This window comes from Lissotriton vulgaris, chromosome 6 (genome assembly GCF_964263255.1).
Source record: "Lissotriton vulgaris chromosome 6, aLisVul1.2, whole genome shotgun sequence".
In the NCBI taxonomy this organism is placed as follows: domain Eukaryota; kingdom Metazoa; phylum Chordata; class Amphibia; order Caudata; family Salamandridae; genus Lissotriton; species Lissotriton vulgaris.
Genome location: NC_141694.1, coordinates 306,831,694 through 306,857,203, shown reverse-complemented (window position 1 = coordinate 306,857,203; position 25,510 = coordinate 306,831,694). Strand labels below are relative to the sequence as shown.

Genomic DNA, 25,510 nt, shown 5'->3' with positions numbered 1-25,510 from the left:
CCAGATGGAATTCCTACCCAATATTGATTGAAATCTCAAAGATGAAAGGCTGTGAGGCATCTATTGTTATCCTGCAGATTCCCAAACAATTATGGAGCATGTGCCTTGCATCTATCAGCATCAGTGCCAGAAGGATGAGCAGTTCATCCCACGCCTTAGGAGCAACAGATTGCCATTTGACATCAGGCCTAATTGTTACTTACGGTTGGCCTGCAATTGGATCATGCTAGAACACGGAAGACCCTCACGACAGTCCTCCTACAGCCCAATGCCAATCCCCTGTGCCAGATGCTGGGGAACATAGGTTAAGATCCAGGTTTTCTTTACCTGCCTCCTTACTAATGTGATCCATTTGAATATGTGCATAAAATGGCACACCAAATTCTGAATGTCAGCAAACCCATGCACAGTGCATGACTGCACCACTACAACTGCAGCATTACTAACACTAACAAAGTCATGCAAATTGGCGAATATATTTCTAGTCAATGCATGATCTTTGAGGCACAATGCTGAGGGGATTGTTGAAACACAGAGTGACATGAGAACATATGACTATATAAGGATGTAAGTACCGATGGAGAAGTCCCATGCTTAAATGTTACTCACTATGTCTCCTACATATCACAACCTTCAAACAATCAGAAAGGAAATGGACCTCAAACTACATTTGTTCCCAAACAGCAATAGGCCTGGGGTTTCCCATAACTGTGAAAACAGTCTTGTCAGTAATAATGTAAAAGATTGCCTCTTAGTACATAGTTTATATACTTTTAGGTCGAAGCCTACCAGACAGCTCAGCTGTCTCGTTTGCTAATAACATCTTGGGGACATTCGGAAATCTTCCCTGTGAATGCATTCTACCCGTTGCTTACCATTGGCTTCGTGGTTTGTAACTTTATGGCTTTCTATATGCTGGCTTTACTTGTTTTAGGTTGTTCAGGGTGAGTTTGTCCTTCCCAAGGAGCAAAGCCTTTTCACATTAACTCCCCTTGTATGCTTCCCTTCGACGAGTGCTCCTTTCTTGAAACAGGCTTGTAAATCTTGTTCTTATGTTGTCAAATTTGCTGTTCATTCAAAGACAGATTTCAAATGCTAGGCTCTGTCTTCTGAAGGAGCTTGGTGCTTGCCTTTCTTTCTCTGACTTCAAACATTGACGATTTATGTGACAACCATGCTGGATACTGAGGGTAGGAAAGAATGTTTTCCTAGCACACAACATATTTAATTGAACATACCAGTATTTCAGAATATATCAGAATTAGGAAATTAGGAACACACAAATAAAACAATTTTTTTTGTTAATTCTGAAGTGTGTTGGAAACAAATACTTAAATATGATTTAAAAAAATCAGTACACTAGGTGCTGTAATTTTCATACATTATCATTTGTTCACTGCACAGTTTTATTAGTTAAACTGTATGTCTGTGCAAATGTTATGGTGATTTGAATTGTAAATATGTTGTCTGTAATACAAGTGTACTAACAAAACATGCATACTCCACTGAATACTATGCCCCTGCACTCCACACCAATCCACTGTACGCCACTTGAATCTACTCTGCACCACTGCACTCTGACACTGCACTCTACACCACTTTACTCTATGCCACGACACTCTACACCTCTCTACTCTGCACCTCTCCACTTTCCGACACTTCACTGTACTCTGAAACAATCTACTCTATGCCACTGCACTCTACTCCACTCTGCGTCACCCCACTGTATGCCACTGCACTCTCATGCAAACCACTGCACTCTACACCACTGTACTCTACACAACTGCACTCCTCCAGTGCACTCTACTCTAAACCACTGCTCTCTATGCCATTGCAATCTACACCAAGGCACTCAACAACACTCTACTCTGCAACACTGCATTTTCCGCCACTGAACTCTGGTCCACTCTACTCTGTACTACTGCACTCTATGCCACAGCAGTCTGCATGACTCTGCTCTACACCACTTTACTCTAAGGCACTCTACTCTGCACCACTGCGCTCTATGCCACTTTACTGTGTTCCACTGCATTCTATGCCACTCTACTCTTCACCCCTCCACTGTGCATCGTTGCACTCGACTATGCACCACTCTGATCTACACCACTGCATTTTACGATGCTGAATTATAAGCAGCTGAATTCTAAACCACTGTACTCAATACCACTATATTTTGCAACACTCTATGCCAATGCACTCTGTACCAGTCCTCTCTATACTACGCCACTGCACTCTACTCTACTCTGCAGCCCTCTATGCCAATGCACTGCACTCTACGCCAATCTACTGTATGCCACTCTACTCAACACCACTGTACTCTACACCACTGCACTCTATGACAATGCACTCTGCGACACTCTACTCTGCAACTCTGGAATCTACGCCACTCTACTCTGTACTACTAAATTGTATGTCATGCACTCTACACAACTGCACTCTATGTCACTGCAATCTACGCTGCATTACTTTACTCTGTCACTGCACTCTACCCCAATACACTTTACACCACTCAACACCACTGCACTCTACGACACTCTACTCTGTAACACAACACTCTATGCCACTGAACTCTACTTCACTCTACTCTGCATAACTCCACACTATGCCACTGCACTCTTCAGCACTCCACTCTCAACCACTGCACTCTATGGCACTATATTCTACTCTGCACCACTCTATGCCACTCTACTCTGCACAACTCTACGCCACTATACCCTATTCTACTTTACTCTGCATGACTAGACTCTACCCCACGGTACTCTATGCCACTGTACTCTACTCTGCAGCACTCCACCCTGCACCACACCACTCTATGCCACTGCACTTTACTATGCAACACTCTAATCTACGCCACTGCATTCTATGCCGCTTCATTAACCCTTTCGACGCTGAGGACGGAACCGCTCCATCATCAGCTGCGGGTGCACTGTGCTCATGACGGAGCGGTTCCGTCATGGCCATGCCGCAGCACCTGTGCGGCGCGGATTCCGTGCCTGCGCTGGGCGTTCTATTGAGCGGGCGGGGCCATGACGGAACCGCTCCGTCATGAGCACAGCCCAACCGCGGCTGATGACGGAGCGGTTCTGTCACCAGCTTGCGGCCGCCCCGCCCGTTTAGCACTGCGGCGGAATAGCCGCCGCAGTGAAGGTGTTAAACGCCACAGAATTCTATGCCACTGCACTCTACGCCACTGTACTGTGGAATACTCTATGTCAATACACTCTACACGAGTCCACTCTACGCCATTCTCCTGTACACCACACTGTCACTTCACTCTATGCCATTCCAATACATGCCATTGTACTCCACTATTGACCATTCTACTCTACGACACTCCATGCCACTCTTTGCTACGCCAGTAACTTTAAGTCATGCTTAACAGCATCCACACTGGTGTATACATTAATAACACACATTGGCAAAGCTCATAGCTCTTGCACATATGAGACCTATTGGCTTTGTCAATGCTTGTTTTCTTTTAGGCAGCTGACCTGAATGACCATTGGGAAAAACTAACAGAATAGATTTTTTCATTTCCACTGTATGCCAATCTTGCATTGTAAATCGCACAAGAGAACCTACAATTAGTCTGTCCTTCCCCTTAAAGTATGTCAGTTTTAGTTATGCTCTAGAAGTAAATGTTGATATTTTGCTTTGAAAAAACTGTACTTCCAAATCCTTTTTTTCTAAGACTTGTACTTACCATCCATCTGAACATTTTCAGGTCTCTGGCCTAGCGATACAGTGCACAGCAGTGTTCGGGCATCGAGAGTCCTTTCGTCCGGGTTTTGTAAATGGACCTGGAAAATGCACACGCTCGTGCATGTGATTTTCCATTTGCAGCCTGCTATTGGCCTTTCCCTGCTTGTTGTTTTCTAAAATAGACACCAATAGTCCTGAGGCGGGCGCATAGCTCCGCCCCTGGCCTATTGGTGTCTATTACGCGCATTTCCTTCCATAAGGTTTCAATTATCGTGCCCAGACACGGGCACGATAATTGAAAGCGTATGGGCGAGCGTGCACCACTCGTTCTTCTTTTGCCTGCCCAGACAGCCGCAGCTTCAGCGCCTTATGGATCCCCCCCAGGGCAGCAGCTTCTCCCGTCGCGCCCTCCTGTTCAGCCTGCTCGCCGGGTCCTGGCACCTGTCCCGGAGGCTCCGGATGAGCTGCACCCAGGGCCCGGGGAGCCGTGCGAGCACAAAGCGCCGCCTCCGCCGGCCGTAGCCCATGAAGCTGATCTTCCTGATCTTTCTGGCGATCGCCGTGCCGTCCTTGTTTAAAGGTAGGGCAGATGAAAGAAATGCTGTTTGTTTTGATAACTCCCGTAAAGCGGCTGTGTATCGTTTTAACATGCTTCTGTGCCTAACGTAGCGCCTGCTGCTACAAGTGCACGGTAACTAGATCTACCGAAACCCCCTTTGGGCTCCCTAGGGTCCCACAGGTGGCGGGAACAGGCAGTGTTTGGTTGTCTTCTCGTGCTGGAGGGCGGCGCGGAGAGGATCCCGGGCAGAGGGGCGGGACAAGGAGCCTTGGCAGGTGAAGGGGCCGGCAGGGAGCGGAGAGGCAGGCGCTGATTGTCCGGGCATGCTGCCGAGCCCCAGGGAGCTCCCCTGCACTAATCAATCTGCCGGGGACTGCTAACTGCCCTGCCTTAGGACCTACTAGAGACCCCGTACTTCTTGGAATTGAACAGCCGATGATTATTGTGAGGCCAACGAGAAGCACCCTATTGCTAACGGGTGGAGGTGCCGAGAGGCAGACTGCCTGCTCGCCTGCTGTGGTAGCAGCCGGGACCGCCTGCCTGCCCCTCTGCTGCCCGTTTCCTATATTTTCAAAAGACAATAAAGTATTTCTTTATATATTCCAAAATGCAATTCATAAATCTCCGATGGAGATCGCTGCCTCTCCTATCTTTTTTTGTATTTATTTATAAGGTTTTATATAAACAAACATGACCCTAGAGCAGAGGTCTTCAAACTTTGTGATGCAGAGACACCCCTGTCAAAATAATGTAGGCGTAAGGACCCCTCCTCCCAGTGACAAATATTACTAAAACTTGGGACTCCTCCTCATTGACAACTATGACATAAACGTTTCCAATTCCAACAGCATCCTTACTGAACCAGCGCCTAAAATCCCACGCGCCAAAAACACATGGGCCCGAAATTGGAATAGAGTTGACTTTCCCGCTTTGACCTCCCTGCTCCGGAATTCCACCCCAACCCTCGCTGGCCTCTCGTCAAACTCTCAAGCCGAGGCAATTAATGCCTGGCTAGCCAGAGGCTGTGACTCTGAAGCTCCCTTGCGCCGTATCTCCATCCGTCGACCCAAGGATTCAAATAGATGGTTTAATGGCAACTTAAAAAAACTCAAATTGACCGTCCGACAAGCAGAGAGACATTGGAGGAAGGACTACTGTCCTTCATTAAAAACCCTCTATCTCTCTGCACTTGCCAAATATAAAACGGCAATCCTTGATGCCAAAACCGCCTACTTCTCTACCAAAATCACGTCAGCTGAAAACAAGCCTAGGGAGATTTTCAGCATAGTGAATGATCTAGCCTTCTCTGACAGAGCCTCACCCCAAATTCCTCCATCCCAGTCTTTATGTGCCCAACTCAATTCATATTTCCGAGACAAGATTGTTACCATCAAGGCTAACATTCCTCCCCCTTCATCTGCCTTCATCGACCCTCCCCCTCCGACCGTCCCATGTTGTCTTACCTCTATTCCCCCCCTTACCCAGGAAGCTTTCTTGGAGATTCTCCCTAAGGTTAAATCGGGCTCCCCCGCAGATGTCTGTCCTGCACGCATTCTGCAACAAATCTATTCCTTCTGCCCTGAACCCCCCGTCACTTTCCTGAATAACTCTCTGACCCAGGGAGTCGTGACACCTGCACTCAAATCTACCACCATAGTGCCCATACTGAAGAAGCCTGGTGCAGACCCATCCATCTCAGCCAATTATCGCCCCATTTCCCTACTGCCCTACTTGGCCAAGGTGCTAGAGCGCCACGTCACCGCGGTACTCAGCGCCCACGTAGAGGCAAATGGGGGACTGGCTTCCCGCCAGGCTGGCTTTCGTCCCAGGCACTCGACCGAATCAGACGTGGTATCGGTCCTAGATAAACTCAGGAAGGGAATGGATCATAACCAACACCAGGCGCTGGTGCTCCTGGATCTCTCCGCCGCTTTTGACACGGTGGACCACAACATCCTCTTGTCCCGTGTCAGGGCGGCCGGAATCCAGGGAACAGCCCTGGTTTGGCTTTCCTCCTTTCTGAGGGACCGTACCCAGGCGGTTCGGCTGGGAGCCTTCACGACCACCTCACTTCCCGTCACCTGTGGTGTCCCCCAGGGCTCTTCCCTTTCTCCTCTACTATTCAATCTTTATATCTCCCCTCTTATTTTCGCTCTTCAGCAGCTGGAGGTCACTGTATTTAATTATGCAGATGACCTCCAGCTCATCTTCGATCTTTCTTCCTCCTCTCTCTCTGTTTCTATTTTTCAGTCCATTATGATTTTTATCAGGGACTGGATGAACCACAACCACCTCAAATTGAACCCGGAGAAAACCGAGTTGGTTCTCACTGGTGGTTCATTCAGTCCCTGGAACCCCCACTTTTGGCCCCCCACTCTTGGTCCCGCCCCTACCCCTTCAGTCACAGTAAAAACACTGGGAGTGAAAATGAACAGTCATCTCACCCTTCACTCCCAAATCAGTTCCGTAGTCTCCTCTTGCTTCCTCACCCTCCGAACAATCCGTACCGTTTCCCGTTTTTTTTCCCCCCAGGCTCTCAAACTGATCATGGCCGCATTGGTAATCTCGCGGCTGGATTATGCCAATGCCCTCTATAATGGCATTCCGGCATACAGCTTACGGAGGCTCCAGGTGGTGCAGAACCACGCGGCCCGGCTTATTTACGGTCTCCCACGCTACCATCATTCCTCCCCCCTTCTTAGGGAGCTCCACTGGCTGCCTATCAGGGAGCGTTCCCTTTTCAAGACCGCCTGTATGACCTTCCAGGCCCGGCAAGGCACCGCCCCGGCCTTCATTTCCTCGCTGATAAGCGAATATGTTCCCTCCAGAGAGCTCCGGTCCTCCTCCAAAGCTTTCCTCCAAACCCCACGTTTTAAGCGAAAAAAGTGGGGTGGTGCCAATTTTTCTACCTTGGCCCCCACCTTTTGGAATTCTCTGCCTGATCACCTACGTTTTTCCACCCACTATGCCTCTTTTCGAAAAGACCTCAAAACGTTTCTGTTTAGACAGGCCTTCCCTTCATAAACTCGCTCACCCCTGCAATCCTCAGTAATTCGGACCTTTGTTAGCGCCAAGAAACCGCTCGGTGGACGTTGCGCTCTATAAATGTTTTAAATTAGAAATTAGAAATTAGCAAATCATTTTTACTGTGGGAAAATAATATTAAACCGTGTTTAGCAAACCAAAGGTCAGTGAGCATAGAGGCGTGGTCAAAGGTGTGACTAAAAACAAAGGTTTCATGAGAAATTGGCTTAGGGCAGCACCGCATATCTTCTTGCTGCACTGCCCTACGCCAACGTGAAAGGGCAGAAATGCACCTTATTTATGGAACATGGTGCAGTCCTGTCATTTCCCCTTGTGCTGGTGTACAAATTGCTTCCTAGTACCAATGTAGGCAGGATTTTTTTTGTGGAAATGGGAACCTTCCTGCACAAAAACAATCCAGTGAGGGGTTTTTATTTTTCAATGTGTGCTGCAGAATGCAGCACACATGGAATGGGGTAAAAACGAGGAGAAGTGATGCTGCCTGCTGTGGGGAGACGTTAGTTTTTTTTCTCGCTGCCCCAGGTTTACATGCTTTTGTAAATCTGGGGAGCATCCAAATCCATTATTAAAGTTTGAGCTATTGGCATTGTAAATGACAATGCCTTTTATTCATTTGCATCGGTGCGTAAACAAGCACTTTGTACTTATAGTCCATGCTTATGAGAAGCAAGGACTATACGTTCAAAGTGCGTGTTTATGCACCGATTGCAGGTTTTTTTTTTAAATGAATAAAAGGCATTGTCATTTACAATGCCAATAGCTCAAACTTTAATAATGCAAGACCTATTGCATTGTAAATGCTTGTTAAATATATAATTGCAATGTAGGTGCCCATTTTGTAGTGCACACACAAACGTGCTTGCACACTCTGACTCATTTTTTCACTCATTTGCTTCATATACTGAGAAGTCAAATTTTTCCTAGTACATCCATCAAGGATTGCGGTAGTGATTGTTATGTTATATTCTTTTTTGTTATTTGAATTTGTAGAGCGCGGCTAATTTATTTATTTATTTTTCACATTTTTAAAGCGCACTGTTACCCGGAGGTGTCCTGGCGCTGTATGATTGAGAACGCATGTGTTACATCAGGGAAGTCAGTTTGTAAAAAGCCAGGTCTTTAGAGCTCTTCTGAACGATAGCAGGTCTTGTGTCTGTCTTAAGCTTTCCATGTTTTAGCTGCTCCCAAGGAGAAGCTCCTACCCCCCCAACGAGCTTTCCTGACTCTAGGGACTACCACCAGCCTTTGCTCAGCCGATCTAAGAGCTCTTACTGGTTTGTACCAGCGAAAAAGCGCTTTCAAGCATTGAGGGCCCAGGCCGTTGAGTGCCTTGAAGACTATGCACAGTGATTTAAATATTATTCTTTTCTGGACTGGGAGCCAGTGTAGCATCACCAGGTCCCGCGCCACCGAGTCACGTTTGGGCGTTCCTGTGATCAAGCGGGCTGCTGGGTTTTGCAGAATTTGCAGTTTATTAAGAATTCCCTGTTGTGCGTTTAGGAGCAAATCACCTGTGAGGGTATCCCGGCGCTGATTTGTACCTCTGAGCATGAGGAACTTTGCTTGACTTATTCCGCCTAGTGCTTCATACATTAAACTGCACAGTCGGTCAATTAAAATAATACCAATAAACTGATACCACAGATTTTAAGACCAAGAAGAGACTTTCTTAACAATATTGTGCTTTTTTTTGTTTCATCAGAGAAATTTGCAGAACACATAATAACATACCAGCAGTTTGTGGACAACCCAGCTGTCATCGATGACCCCAACCTTGTTGTGAAGATTGGAAACAAGTATGTACCCCTCAAAGTAATGTTTTGTGGGTTGCTCACTTTGTAAGATTTGGGAGATGAGGTTTTGGATTCTAATGAAAGTGGTACAAAGTCAGTCGTTTGGAATTGTCTTGTTACCAATTCATCTGTGTTAGCTAAATAAAACTTTAAATCCCAGTTATTTTGCTTGGTTGCTATGGGGCCTGGTATGTGGCGAGAGCAGTTTGACAAATGACTGGCCACCCTAGCAGTGAAAGTGACTCTCGTGGCTATACAATAGCTGTCAATGTAGCAGTTGGATTTCCAGCATGGAAATTTGGAAAAGAATGTGAATTTTTGTTTTCGTAATCTTGAGTTTTTAGTTGACCTGTATTTGAGTCAGAATAGCATTATGTACCAGCCACCCAAAATGCCAGATGAGTCACTTGCAGTTCAGAAACAAACGTAATGCATTCACAAAAAACTACTAATGAATAGTTATCTTTGCCCACATACCCCCGTTCTGCATCATTCAGACATTTTACACGGCTTCTGTGGCGAGGGCTGCTCAGGAAGTTGCATTATCAAAGCAAGGATGCCAAGACAGCAGGACACAAAACTGGTGTAGTATGCCTCCTAGTGGCCCCTTCATCTCAGTGCATGTTTAGGCGAAAATCCATCGTTTGAGGCCTCGTGTAGGCCCTTGCATGGCAATATACAGCCAAGGTCTACAGAAGAGGCATAGTCTTCATTGTTATGTTATGTTAATAGCCCTTTATATAGCGCACGCACACCCCGGGGCTTCATGGGGCTGACTAACAGAGTAACCCAGGTGGACAAGGGGTTGAGCCTAGGCCGGAGAGAAAAGCCAGGTCTTAAGCTGTTTCCTGAACTATAAAAGGTCGGTACAGGAGCGAATCCCCAGAGGGAGGGAGTTCCAGAGTTTAGATGCAAGGACAGCGAACCTGCGTCCGCCCTGGCGTTGCAGCTTAAAGATTGGCGTAGACAGAAGGTGAAGGTTGGCAGAACGGAGATTGCGAGAAGGGGTATACCTAGACAGGAGGGTGTTGATAAATTGAGGGCTGCGAGTATGGAGAGACTTAAAGACAATACAAGCAGTTTTAAATTGCACTCGTTGGGGAAAGGTGGGCCAATGGAGTTGTTTTAGCAGGGGCCCAGCTGACTGCCAACGGGGCTGTTGGTGGATCAGTCTGGCAGCTTGGTTCCGGACCAGTTGGAGACGTTTGCCAAGATACAGAGGGAGGCCCAGATAGATGGAATTGGCATAATCAAGGTGGGATAGGACTAGGGCTATCACCACCTGGATCAGGGCCGACTGGGTCAGCATCCGACTGATTTTCGTTATCCTGCGGAGCTGGTAGAAGCAGGAGGATACCACTGTGCCCACCTGAGTTTTCAGTGATAGGTCTCTGTCAATTACTACTCCCAGGCTTTTAACCGATGTAGAGGGGGTGGGCGCGAGACCTAATCCCGGGGGCCAGTATTGGGGGCCCCAAAGTATTTGGCTTTTGCGTTGAGAATTATTTCCGTCTTTCCAGGATTCAGTTTTAAATTATTGGCATCCATCCAGCAAAGGATGTGTAGCATGGGGTCCTGGAATTCCCTGATCGAGTCGGGAGAGCTATCAATAGTGAAAATAAGCTGAAGGTCGTCAGCATAATTGAATGTGGCGAATTTGAACTTCCCCAGGGACTGGATCAGAGGGACAAGGTACAAATTAAACAAGAGGGGGGACAATGATGAGCCCTGAGGAACCCCACAGGTCGTCTGAATTTTAGGAGCAGTAGAAGGGGCCAGGCGGACCGCTTGAGTGCGGTCGCTAAGGAAAGACCTGATCCAATTATAGGCAGAACTCTGGATGCCTGCCTGTTCGACACGGTCCAATAAGATGGCATGGCTGACCGTGTCGAACGCGGCAGACAGATATAATAGGACCAGACCCTGAGGTATTCCCTTGTCCGCATTGTCACGGAGAGAGTCCATGACAGCTGTGATGACAGTCTCGGTGGAGTGGGCGGGCCGAAACCCGGCCTAGTGGGGATCCAGGTAGTTGGAATCTTCAATAAAATTAGAGAGGTGTGTAGTGACATAAGCTTCAAGAATTTTGGCCAGGTAAGGAAGGAGAGAGATTGGCCTATAGTTTGAAAGGACTGAGGGTTCAAATGACCACCAAATGATCTTGAACATATCTGTCTGATCTCAATAGGAAAAATGTAAATAAAAAAAGCATATTTTTCCATTGCCTTTGTAAACTGAGTTGTTTTTTTCTTTTCCTGATTTTTAGATACTATAACTGGCCAACGGCAGCTCCTCTCCTTCTGGCGATGCAGGCTTTTCAAAAACCGCTGCCAAAGGTAAGCACTGTCTTGTTTTGCTACAATGCAGGCTGTGGTTGTCTGTCCGTCAGGAGGAGCCTGAGCCATTCTTCAATCAAACTGCACCTCTGATGCAAGCTGCATGGGATCTATGCTGATGTGGCTAGGAGGAGTGGTAGTGCCGAGGCTGCACACATGTTTTGCAGAGCATTCGTAGTCCTTGAAGTCCAGGAAAGTGAAATGCCCTTAATTCAGGCCCATTGCTATTTGGTGATTGGTTTAGTAGTCTATGTGATGTGAAATAAACCTTATGGCTCTACCAAGTCTGCATTGGTAGGTATCCAGCTCAGGCACAGATCACACTTCATCAGGACTCGCGTGTGTAAGACAGCAGCTAACGCAAGATACTGGAGTTTCTTGGCTGCAAATGCACACTGAGCTGATGCAGATATTTCTGCAGCCAATTGTTGTCCCAAACAGTGCACGTTTACAGAAATGAGACAGAGTGTTATCTGCTTGCCACATAAGTGTACACACATAAGTAACAACTTGTAAATGCTCAACCAGCATGTAGGCTGTGCATTTAACCACGTGTGGACTTTCAGACATGTCCAAGCACCCAGTTTCTGGCCAATCAGAGCATAGCCTGTCTCTAGCTTTAAGGTTGCTTTACTTACAATTCGTCCAACCCATCTTAGTTTTTTTTAATTACCTCACCTTTTTATTCTCTAGCTTTTTTCTGGGTGGTTGTTTGATGAGCTCTGCTGGCCTGCAATACTAACGAGAGGCCCAGAGAGCTGGGGGAGAATAGGGCCAGTGTGCTGTGGTGGAGGTTACCAGTCGGCCTGCATGCAGAAGGGCTGGAGTCAGTGACGTCAACGCTGCGCGCCCTGACATCACTCTAATTCTGCTTTTTACAAATGTCTGCAAAGGTGCTGCGGGTAGGCAGTCCATACACTAGGCTGCCTGCAGCCCAGTCCCTGTGATAATAATACTGCTGCATTGATAACTCGCGTGGCAGCAGGCATCAGCAGAGAGTCTAACATGCTGACTGAGGCAGAGGGTACTTCACCCCCACTCTCCCAGGGGCAGAGGATCACTGCCATCCAGGCAGGGGTCCCCGAGAAAGAACAAGACTGCAATGTGCTTTAATGAACATTAGCAATTTCGGGTGGTGAAGAAAGTGACAGTGGTGGGCTTTCACCAGATTTCCTGGTGTGTGGCATGGTAGTCTGGCCATGAGGCCTGACTTCTGTAAAGGACATTATCGTCGCCCTGCCGTCACTATGTTCATTCCACAAAGTGCCATGGAGGCACAAGGTGCCTCGGTGGCAGAGATGGGAAACATCCTTTACAACGCAACCGTTACATCGCGCTACAATTACAACGCATGACACTACATTGCATAAAACTACATCGCAGGCATTACGACACATACCATTACAACACATACCATTACAACGCATAGTACCCCTACACTATCCAAAACTTACCCTACTGTTGCACCCCCTGGAGTTAGAATAGTATTTTATACCACTACACTATCCTACACTTACCCTACTGTTTCACCCCCTGGAATTAGAATAGTAATTTTTACCCCTATACTATCCAATACTTACCTTAAATGCAATGTATTGGTATGCGTTGTAATGGTATGCGTTGTAAAGGTATAATGCGATGTAATGGAATGCGTTGTAAAGGTAGTTTCTAAAAATCCGATGTATTGTCATGCGATGTAATGGAGTGCGCTGTGAAGGATGTTACGATGTAAAAACGGCATTGTAAAGGCATGCATTGTAAATGTATGCGTTTTAACGTCATACATTCGCAAGCGATCCCAACAGAGGGCAGCCTGAGGGGCGGAAATGATGCCTCTACCACCCCAGCTGTTCAACAGCCACCACTAAATGCTAAATTGGGTCATTCAACTTTCAACCGCAAAGGCCAACCGCATCACAGATACATTCAAAGACAATCTGGGGACCTCCCTGAAATAGAGTTTTGTGGCAGCAAGCGCTTGAAATGCCCTGTTTATAAAATGCGGAAGAATGCTTGATGTCAATTTTGAGTTAGGTATAAATTATAATTAGTTACAAAATCTTGTCTTCTTTCTCTAAGTGCAGCCGTGTCTTTGCACATAAAAATGGGAAGCTGTCTGAAATTAATTTGTATTTAAATGAACCTGAGAATCATTTCAGATATATTAGAAATATAGGTGGATCATCCTAGGGCAGACACCAGAGACCTTAGGAGGAAGAGATTTACAATGGAATACTCGTAAAGGACAATTTATTTCCTTTCTAAATTGTTTGCCTGTCAGTAAATTCCCTTGTAGTAGGGATTAACATCCAAGCATGGACTCGATACTACCATACAAATTGTTGATTTAATCACTTTGGCTCCTATGTATTGATACATTTCACCATAGACACAGAATAGGTAAGTCCCTTTGATGCATCATACTTTTTGTTTCTTATATTATTCTGTCGAACCAGAACCAATTTTCAGTAGCGTACTGAACCTGCCAGGGGGCATAGAATTTAGCAAATGAAACTTCATCAATACAGAAAAGGCAGGATTCAAACATTAAATGTTGGTTAGTAGTGAAGATTCATTAAAAACGAATACTTATTTTCTTTACTAACATTTTTTGTAAACGTGATTAAAAAATGTGTTTGAGATGCACAGGAGAGACCCCAAGTTCAAATTCACTCCAGTACACCTTGTGGTCCAGTACCTTGTCCCATAGCTTCTATATCAATTGAATGGAAGTTGTGGCTTTTGTGAGCTACTAGGGCTAATATATAGCTTCTGCCTTTCCTTGCTCTGCTTAACCCACCTGCCTAGGGTCACATCTGTATATGGCTGCAATTTTGTGGGCAAAGGTTATCCACCCACAGTAAGTGACTTAAGTAAGAGGATTAGCTCTTTTCTCTTGATTAATAGTTAATAGAATCTCTTTCTGTCATTGTCCGATAGAACAACTTAATATCTTTGAGATGTGTATTCTTTGTCTAAAAATGTGTTCCCTGCTGTAAACGTTTTCATTTGTTACATTTAAGCTCAACACAATCAGACGACTTGTGGCAGAGCAACCTGACATTTTGCAACATTTCCCTAATTACAGAGGCCCTTGAGTGTTTAATAAAAACCTGAAAATGGGACGTACCCTTTCCCATGAATGGGCACGGCTAGCAGCATGCTGGCAATGAACCAGCATTATTTTTTTATGCGGAAGAGTGTGCCAAAATATCTTGTGTTATGAGAGATCTCATGGTCCATGAGTTGATGGGAGTCGGGTTTGAGAATTTTAGACAGTAAGCTATCAAGAAAAAGAACAGTTTCTGAATGTAAGATTCCTGTGAAATGAATGGTACCGGGGATACTGGTCAAGAGTGAGATTACCCGCCAGAGCAGTGCTAAATTTGTGCCGGTGGATTATGGTACTCAGCACCAGCACTTAATCATCAACTCCGGCGCTTTTCATGAGCCCCAGTTAAGGACACATTAATTTGCTGGGAGATTAAGTGATTTGCACAGAATCAAAGGATGTTGAGCTGACGCCGAGACTCAAACTTTGTCTCCCAGCTCTGAAGTCTGCAGCTCTGGCCATTACGCCACATCCTCTCCCCACTTTCATGGTTAGTAGTTGGCTCTGTTTTAGGCGGCACTAACAGGAGAAATAGGCTGGTGCAAGCTGGCGCCTGTTGAGAGCCCCAACACTTATTATTTTACAAATTAACCACTACGTCAGAGTGTGCAACCAACAACCAATGAGTGACCTTTGAGTTGTCTGCTTCTTTGCAATTAAAAACTATGCCAAGTCAGGTGGCGAGCATGTGAAAAAGACACAAGTGGCAAGATGTTTTTGATTAAACAACACAATATAAACTAACGCTATTTAATACTGTGTGTAGTTTACAGAATTAATACTAACTCATATTTATGCTTTTTTTTCCTTAATTTTCTTTTTCTTAAAATATTTTCAAGTATTCATGCTTCAGTTATTTCTGTGCAGCATTGGATGCCATTATGCTTTGTTTTTCTAAGATATATGGCCAACAGACCGTACGTTGAGTTTTCGTTCCTTTGCTCGCTTACCTATTTATGTTTTGCATGCTTGAGGTACCACTTTGGTTTCTTTCGTTTTTTTTTTAGTTATGTTATTTATGTCACCATGCATTTGTCACAGGTCACTGTGGAAACGCTAATGAGGGACAAGATGCCCAAAAAGGGAGGGAGATGGTGGTTTTCATGGCGAGGAAGGAACACCACTAACAAAGTGGTAAGTCTGCAAAAAGGAGCAGGATTTGATTTTGCTTCAAGTGTCTCAGGGTGCTGGATCGGTGTCCAACCTGTGCCTTTGCATCTAAGGACAACCGAAGTCATACTCTGATGTATGCTTGGGACGTTACGTCATGCAGTGATTGCTTGTCGGGCCTGTGACATGTGCCTTTATGAGCGCACAGTTGCTCAAATCATCTGTTGTTCAGCCTTAGTGTCTATGTAAATGTTGTTACCTGTGTGAGAATGCCCGGCCCCTGTTTCCCTGGTGGAACTTCCAGTTGACCACTAGCAAATGGTTACTCTTGAATCTAGTTGCAGTATGTTTGTATTTGGAGATTGGCGTGTACATGTTCAGCAGAAGAAATAGCTATATTCTAGCTGTGAAAGACCAATATCACAATAACCAGGTCAACTGGTCAAGATGCACCTAGTCAAGATTACTGTTCCCCACAGCATTCCAGAAGATATCACAAATCCCAGAGAATGGACCCAGTAGAAACCATTTGAAACTGGTCAAGCAGAAATTCTGTCAGGCATAGCTGGCGGTGTTGGCATCTGGTTTAGTGTTTTGGTTCTTCTGTGGTTTTTGCCAAATTGTAAATGTAATTTATGTGTATGTTTTAAATTTCTAAAATGTGCCTGTGGAATGGAACAAAAGGAGAAAGAGCCCAAGAGTGTCTTAAATACCCAGAAATTAGCACTAAATTGCTATTTAAACAGCTAACACCCCCGTTTTCATTGTTTGTCATAGTTAGCAGAGTAGATATCTGGAAAGCTATGTCCTTTTAGATTTTTTGGTGTTTTCTTAGTTTGTCTTTCGTTATCCATACATTAAATAGTACAATTTGTTGTGCTAAAACTGCTCATATATAATGATTAGGCAAATCAGGTTTTAATTCTGAATTTAATTTTCCCAAATGTTGCTCCACATTCAGTTTTTAAGTCCTCTCTCACTGTGTGACCTGCTTCTAACTCCCACTTTTTTAGAATGTGTAAATCAACTAAGTCATGGAGCTGTTTTTCAGTAGAATATCATTTCCCATAGGATGGCTTTGTTTAAAGATTCCCATTATTTATGAGTTTTTCATTTCCTTTTATTATAAGCATACAATGTGCTACATCCTGCCATTTGAAATCACTTATCTACGCGCCCTTGCCAAATCAGAGCAAATTTGTTCTGTCCTCTTGTTGATACGCTTCCAAGTGTTCAGCTGAGTTCTAATCTAATGCAGCAGAAGGATGATTAGGAGAGCATATGCACTCCACATATATTATGAACTCACGGAAATATTCTCTGAGGGGCGTGGTCTGTTCGTCTTATATTTTTATGAACATTCTATTTGTTCCACTTGTACAGGAAGCCAAACCAATACAGGGATTACCCGGCATTGGGCCAGCTGCAGGCGAGCCGTTGTCACAGAGGGACCTTGGTAGCAGGTAAGAAGCATGGACTAGACTCTCAATTGTGACACCTGAATAACTTGCGTACATGCTCAAAGTTTTGCATCAGTTGTTCCATTCCTAAATGATCAAAAGAGAATATATGAGGCCGGTGCTTATGGCAGGTGAGATTAGCGATCAGTCTACTATGAATAGAAAGCTACCATATTTTGGCTCAACAGAATTTCATAAATAAATATAATCTATTTATTTTAGGCATTGTGTGTGCAATGACATATCACTTCCACCCCTTAGTTTGCTGTATATCTTGTAAAATGTGTTTGCGGTGAATGAAGAAATAACTAGCAAACTGATTTTATTTTCAGTAAGATGTAGTCCTCGAATCGGTCACTCCCTTGTGGCTTCTGTTGTCGGATCCGAGATGCAAAAATGCTAGTTTAGGTAGTTAGGAGAGGATATAGAAGATTCTGATTCTGACATTAAGTAGACATTCTTTTCAGCTTTTGTAGAGGGCTGTTCCTGCCTTCTCATTCACTGTCCAACTTCTCAGTTGCTGTTGCAGTCCAGCAAGATTGTGAGGGTCGAACTTTTCCTTGGTTGCATTTTACAGAGTCTAGAAATATATTGATGGTTCTGTGTAATTGAAGTTTTGTTAGCAGTGGGTAACCAGTTATAAATTGAATTTTGTAGGAGGTGGTAGGCTTTTGTTGATTGACAGATGAGCTAAATCATTTCAACCCCACTTTTGGAATTGTTGGTCTCAATTATTGTGCTTCCCGAACTTAGTTCACAATTGCTTACACTGTTCAGCTGTCAAGTATTTTCTGAAGAATAGGCAACTAAATTCTGCTCTCAATTTTAGTTTGAAATCATTCTAGGCTCCAGGGCTTTGGACTCTAAGGAACCCACCTCCATATCTCTGCCTATCTGTCACACTTCATGAAGTGGCTGACCGAAAGCAGCATATTAGTGTATAGTATAAGGCCAGCTTATATAGACCTACTAAATGCTGGTTCAATAGTTCGGTGCGTGGAGCAGATAATTTTGAACTTCACTGGCTCAGTTGGGAGCTTTTGCAGGTGGCCCTGTTGGATCATGTGTATATGAACGAAGGTAATATTTATGTTGGTAGCATGTGTTGCTGTAGATACACATGCTCTACATATACCTGTCATCGAGTACTGGGCTTGGACACTTGCAAGATATTTTTCTTCGAAGAAGTCTTTGGAATCACAAGGTATATTGTGATTCCTTCCTTAGCTGGCAATACGCATGAGCACTGACTGCATGTTAGATTGTTTGTTTCCGCCATCGTGTTTGGATATGCATGACTTTGGGGCTGAGTTCGACAAGATTCTTAATCTCTGCTTGGGCCCAGCTGGTATATTCCCAGACTTTGATATCTGGAAAACCTCTGTTGCTACTTTATTTTAGCACTGTTCACTTCCAGAGACTTCTGTCAAAGACAAGATCCCTTTGGGCTCTTTTTTTGAAAGTATACAAAAACTCCTTGCTACCATCTACTCAAGGCCCAATCACTGCATCCAATAGAAACCAAAAACGTCATATAAATTCTATTATATATTTTTATTGTTAAAGGATCCTCATAAATTCAAAAATATATATAAAAGGATTAAAAAACAGTTGTATCGTCAATACTCAGTGTTAAAAACAATTAATACACAATCAAATGAGAGAATACATCTGATTACACAATCATCAAAGAACCTAATAAAACTAATGAATCTCCTAGCCACTCCAAATAAAATATACAATGATGTTAATGCTCCTGGTTTGATATTAAATGACGTTCTTTTTCTCTTGTTATAACCAGGTGTTATTTGGGTGCATTCTTAACCAAAGCGACGCGTTTCAATGGTATGATTGGGTTCACCACCTTCTTCAGGCCCAAAAACTACTGATCAATGTCTCCCAATACATTCATCTCAAAAACATTATTATAGAAATCAAAACAATTATAAAAAACACTCAATGCAAAATGTACAGTTCTATGTCATATTAGGTTTCAGTTTCACTTCGTTATTGTGTAAGAAAACATTTCCACCAACTTTATTAAACATATTTTACATATATATATTACACCCTTGGTTCCATCATTGGTGCCATACACGGTGATTCACACACACTTTCAAACAACTCTATTCATACCACTTCGCTCTCCCAGCGTGTCATTCATGCCAATAAATTCCAGGGTATTACCCACCAGAGACTTGATATTCAAGGGAGGGTTTTTATCTCTTCCCCGATGGCAGCTTCCTACTCAGGTTAGCCACAATTTTAATTCCGAAGTGGGGGTGTAAACGTCCTCCCTAGAAAGATAGTACCTCCTTTAGAGAGTAAAAACACATAAAAAGGATACATTAATGTCTAATGATAGCCTACACGGCCAAAACATCCCTTTAAAATCAGAAAAACCCACACTCTAACCTTAATGGATTCTGTTAACGTCGTTTATTCGAAAAGGCAAATCAATTCTAAAAAACCCCAGACACAACCTCGTTTATTGCTGAAAACAAACAAGAGGATAAGAGAAAAACAAAGCAGTATATACCTTGATGTACTCAAAAGCTCAGACTACTTTTAAGACAAATATGGAGGCAAAAAGAATAATGAGTGCATCATTATACCTTATAGTAGAATATGAGTCGTAATAGCCATGGGAGCTACGGCCCTCTACGTGAAGAATCCAATTTCGTAAAGACTTCCAGGGACTGACATGCATCGACTCTGTGCACTGAGGAGCCTTGGGCCTCGTGCTTCTTGACCTCGATGACGTTCAGCATCTTTTTCAACAAAGAATGTACACAGGGTGATGGAACAGATGCTCTTTCAGATCTATCCTGAGTGTCATCCGAAGTTCCCTTGGACCGATAACCACCATGTGTATAAACTTTGTCTGTCTCCTGTCCATGACAACAATGCATGAGAGACCTGGCTGTACTTATGTTCAAAGAATACACTTTTATATTGGCAGAAAAGGTGGGCACACCACAAGATGCAGAGGCAGGCTTACGACGACACTCAAGACATCTTCGGGAAACAGCCCTCCCCTGGCAACGAGAAAGCTGAAAAGGCCAGGCCCTTAGGCCTTCTGCTCCACAAACCATCACCTACCCAAAAGGCCATCTTCTCTTCAGAGCCTTTAAACCTCCAGGCTCCCAGTGGCTCCAAGCCATCGGGACCCCGAATCAAGACCATGGCACATATTGTGAGTATGGCTGAAGTTGAATCACACACCAGGCCTACCAAAAAGCCTTGAGTGTACACAGAGCACGGTCCTTGAGATGGTCCATGCACCCAGCCTTTCAACAAAGACTCCATTCTCTGGGGCCCCAGTGCTCTCTTGCACCAGACGGCATCAACCAAAACCCTTGGAGCCGACGCCTCCCTGTATATGGGTGCTATCCAGTCAAGCCCAAAATCACTTCAGAGTCTTAAGATCGTCTCAACACCGGCACCAAAGCCAACCTCCACTTCAAAACTAATATCAGCATCTAAGAACACAAAGGTTGCCCAAGCCATCGGGGCTAAAGGCACCACCGGATCTGAGACCAGCATTGTACTCAAGCTATTGGCATCGAAGACGCCCTCGGTGCAGAGCTCCAGCGATTCAGAGAAACCTATCCTCCAACAGCTTTGTATGCAAGACAAAAAACATCTCTTTATTCATCCTCATACCAGCATGAGTTCCACAAGACTGCCTCCAACGTCCGAAGAGACTTTGCCTCGCAAGCAAAAGCCTACCTTTGTGGAGGAACTTGCCTTGGAACCTCCCTGTTGCCCAAAAGCAAGAAGTGCAAGGACACCAGCCCCATTCCGTTTTCCCCCCTCCTCCATTTCCTCCTCTTCACATCCTGCACCTCCTCCTCCTCCAGCACCCAACACTTCACTACTGCTATATTCATGGTGGTGGTTACCCTCACTCCTCAGAGAGATAGGCCTGACCCTTCACTCAGGTGACCCCGATTAATACACCAATCTGGTCGCCACTAATGATCCATGAGATGACTATGGTGTAGATTCCATAGGGGACTCAGGCTTGGATCACTACCCAGCTAGGTTGTCACCTCTGGATGAAACAACCACATATCATAAGGTCATCCAACCTAGATGTGCAATTTCTCCATGACGGCGACCATTTTGTCGTGGAAACCTTATCTATATATTGAAACGGAAAGTGCATTTTCTGCCCATGCTCAAGGAGATGCTGAAGGCGCCCACAGACACAATCAAAGAGCCAGTGAAGGCCAGGGTGGTCACACTTAAGGTAGATAAAAAATATATACCCCCCATGCATCAGGGGGACAGATCACTCCAGATAGGTTGGTGGTCCACACTGCATATAAGTGCACTTACTCCCAGGGCATGGGCGATGCTCCCCCTCCAGATGAAGAGAGGGCACTCCTTCTACCACATACCAGTGGTTAAGGCCTTTATAGAGGGTCTCAAACAGGTAGCCCTCCCAGAGATCTCCTGCTCCAGTGTGAAACCTCAGTGTCGTCCTCAGCAGACCCCTTTTAAGCTCTTCCACTATTGCCTTCTCCAGAACCTCTCCTGGAAAGTGGATTTTCTAGTGGCAATTACCTCTCTTAGAGGCATTAGCGAATTACAAGCACTTGAATTGCAGGAACCCTTCATTCAAGTACACAAGGCAAGGCAGTACTCAGAACCTACACTAAGTTCCTGCCTAAGGTGGCATCCTCTTTCCACCGTAACCAAATCTTTGAGCCTCCAGTCTTATTATTTGCATGTAGTCTAATATCTAAGTGCAAATGCACCTTCATCAGATTGAATACTTTATTTTGTACTGGGAATCAATCCATTGTTTCTCCTAAAATGAACATAGGTGTGGAAATGGCGTTGTAACTGGTGATCGAATGTTCTTGCTATAATATCTTCGATTCCAATAGATTGTCATGTGTTTTCGCCTGTTTTGCTAGGAATGCCTGCTAACGTGGCCTTTTCTTGAACACCCAGATAGATGGTATCTGTTCCCATTTGATGCCTGAGGCTATTAGCAGCTATTTTCTGTGACGGTTTGATTTTCGCGTGACATGATGCCTCCCGCGGAAAATGCTTCCTGACATGTCCTAAATACAATCGGAGATGAACTGCTATTTGGAAATGCTTTTAAAGCTGCAGTGCGGCCGCCGGCTGCGCGCGCGGTCCCCTCCCGGCGTAGAGCGTGAGTCATCCTGCCGCGCTGCTTTCCATAATGCGGCGAAGGGGGGCATCTTTAAAGGATGCGGCGCCATCTCGCTCTCAATGAGGCTCGCCGCGCCCATAATGCACCGTGGCATATTAATCAATAGGCGGCCGTATCACTTGATCCCCCTGGCCGTGCGTCAGCGCGGTGCGTTCACCCAGGCGGGCTCGGTGTGCAGTGATTACGAGCAGAGCCGGTCCTAGGCCTTCTGAGGCCTTCTGAGGCCCCGGGCGAAAGGGAAGATGTGAGGCCCCTCTAAGTGCCTTACTGCCTGCGCAAGTGCGCTTTTCCCTATTCTGCGGGGCCGGCAGGGGGCCCCCTGAGCGCGAGGCCCTGGGCAGCTGCCCATACCGCCCATGCCTAGGACCGGCCCTGATTACGAGTGCGCATGGGCTGGTGACTGACTGCTGGGGCAAGGTGAATGATGGGGAGGCCTGCATGAATGAGAGGCTGGCGGCGCGAGTTCATTGACTCGCGCCGGGCCCTGCTTTTTAAAGAGCCTCCCCCGAGATCGCACTTGGATTCAATTAGCAGGCGCGTGATTCAGTGCAATAGTAATGTGTTTTTAATGGCTGGCAAAATGCATTCACCGCGCGCGCATTTTCTTGTGTTGCTGTTCCAGGATAAAAGATGAATCTTCCTCGAGCGACGAAGAGGGCCGGACAGCCAATCAGGGCGGGGGACCCATGCCGTCCAGCCAGAGCCACCTCCCGGCATCCTCCGGGGTCACGTACAAAAAGACCCTCCGGCTCACCTCGGACCAGCTCGTGAGTCTGTCTGCACTACTTTCTGGCTAGTGAATGGTGTGGCGCACAGTTGGTGGCCATAGCATACCCAACTGTTTAGGACACCTCCCTTGTTCACTTTACTGCTTATTGTTAACCTTTCTGATTGTAGGAGTAAGTCTGTTGTATTTACAATCTTCGTCGAGCACGTACCAAGTTGAAGTGCCTTACATAGAACACCGTACAGGCCAGAAAGAAACATATGCAATAAAATTAGTTTTGTGAAGTTAAGAAATGAATCTTCGGTACACAAGTAAAGTGTGCATGCGCAGGCTATATAAATAATGGAAGTCAAATCTTATATACAATAATTGCCATGAACTATGTACATGCAAAAGCGCTTTAGTACTTGTAAGGGGCATCGAAAGCGCTATACAAATATTAATAAAATATTCAGTACTAGTCTCAGGTGCGTACTCAAAAGAGAACAGATTCATACACTGCGTGAAGCTGTGTGTGTGAGTGAAGATGATGTATTGTTAACTACGCTGATGGACACCATATTATAGTGAGCCCAGCTACTCATGTAAATTGTAAGTTGGCGCAGGTCTGACCACTTGTTTCACTTAATGGACTTGAGGTCAGTATCTCTGGTTTCAATCTTTGCGCTGTGTAGTGATCTTGGTTGGACAAATACATATTACTTTTCAAATTCGACTGTCCATGCCCATTTCTACACCCAAATCCCATGTGTACTTTTTGTGCCCCTCTTCAGTTTTTGTAGGTTTCTGCTAGAAACGCAAGAGAATAGGTTTTAGTGAACTAGAACTGGGAGTGCTATAGTGCTGACCAGTGTGGTAGTACAAAGGGATGAAGCAGGTTTTTTGGGCTACTCTTGGACAGTGGGATGGCAACATTGCCCCAGGCTGCTAATGAGCGAGATCTAGGAAACGCAGCACAGCACAGATAGCATGAATGTCGAATCCCCAAAATGCCAGGGGTATCAGATTTGACGTCATGTCACCCTAGATGATAACACAGGGATGACCTCTGGTCCTACCCTTAATCCACCAGCCACCTCCTAGTTAATGCTGAGGGGCTAAGAGGATGCCACAGTGTATGGACTGCAGGAAGTGCAGAAAGTGTTGCGTGTTTGATATGTGGAAAGAGGTTACACCAATCCCAAGAGAGGCATAGCCCACTCAGTGGGAGTCAGGCTGAGACAACTTTACTCTTTTGACTTATTTACAAAGAACCAATATAAAACTAGGTCAGATTCGACCCCTTGTACACCGAAGCGTTAGGTCCTTATTGCAATCTTGGGGAATTACTGTGCAATAATATTGCCTTAGGTTGAATCTGATACTGAACCTTGTGGTTTTACTCCATGGTTAAATTAGTGCCAAATTCAGTGTTTCTGAGGTTGAAATGAGGAATAGCCGGGGTCTTCGGAGTTGGGCCTGATTACCACAAAATGTCCCTCTTTTTAAACCTCTTTTTCAAGAGCAAATTCCTCCATCTAATTCTTGAACTTAATTTTGCAGAGAACATTTGAAGGAGTGCGGTAATAGCACACAAATCAGAATATAGGGCGTAAAAAGTGTTAAAGCTCAATCTCTGTATTTCCAGTACGCTTGCATTTAGGAGGTAAACAAGAAAAGTCTAGTAGTGTTTAGTCTCCAAAGTTTGAGAAAGCGCAGTTCCTTGATTAAAGTTCTAAATAACTCGAAGACACCCCAGAAGTCTGATGTTCCAAAATTTGAGCCAAATTCACAAAGATTTTGTTGCGACATACTTGTAGCTTACTTCTGAATTCCAGCAGGTAGCCTGGAAAAAGCCAAGAGTACTCCTGGCTTACTCTTCAAATTCATGAGTGTGCCACGAGTAAGGAAAGAGTGAACCAAGCTACTCAAACACTAATCTTTGTGAATTGGGCCTCATGTGCAAAGTACATAAAAAAGCATTAAAACAGCATATACATTGCACTTTGTGGTTCTTAACTAAAGCTTTTTAAATATAGCAGAGTTTAAATGCTGCTTTATTTGAAAGAAGTGATGAAGTTGGCTGTCATTATTACATACATCCTTTCAGATTTTCAATGCCTGCTCAATACTAATTCCTCTGTGTTTGTGTGTGTTTTTTTATTTTCAGAAAAGCCTGAAGCTGAAGAGCGGTCCCAATGATGTGGTCTTCAGTGTCACCACACAATACCAAGGGACGTGCCGCTGCGAGGGTACAATATACTTATGGAACTGGGATGATAAGATTGTCATTTCAGATATTGATGGAACAATCACCCGGTACGGTCGCCGCAATGTTCTGTGATTGCTTTGTCATTTGTGCCGATCACATTCTCTTCTGCAAGTGATCATTACTGAGATCCAAGGAGCTGCATTTTGCTTCTAATACTGTACTGCACATTAGAGTAAATTATAGTGGGCAGGGTGCCCTGCTGTGGATCTGATTTCACAAAT

General features: G+C 44.9%; 1 protein-coding gene across 7 annotated transcripts in view; it reads left to right on the top strand.

Annotated features, from left to right (window-relative positions):
- LPIN1 (lipin 1) overlaps positions 1 to 25,510 on the top strand; it is a 512,424-nt gene that overhangs the window by 463,069 nt on the left and 23,845 nt on the right. For all 7 annotated transcript variants that reach the window (XM_086926320.1, XM_086926321.1, XM_086926319.1 and 4 more), the window contains 6 exons: positions 9,009 to 9,102; positions 11,366 to 11,435; positions 15,589 to 15,681; positions 17,041 to 17,120; positions 22,934 to 23,078; positions 25,188 to 25,336. In XM_086926320.1, the coding sequence (XP_086782446.1) occupies positions 9,009 to 9,102; positions 11,366 to 11,435; positions 15,589 to 15,681; positions 17,041 to 17,120; positions 22,934 to 23,078; positions 25,188 to 25,336 (631 nt within the window). The remainder of the gene's footprint in view (positions 1 to 9,008; positions 9,103 to 11,365; positions 11,436 to 15,588; positions 15,682 to 17,040; positions 17,121 to 22,933; positions 23,079 to 25,187; positions 25,337 to 25,510) is intronic.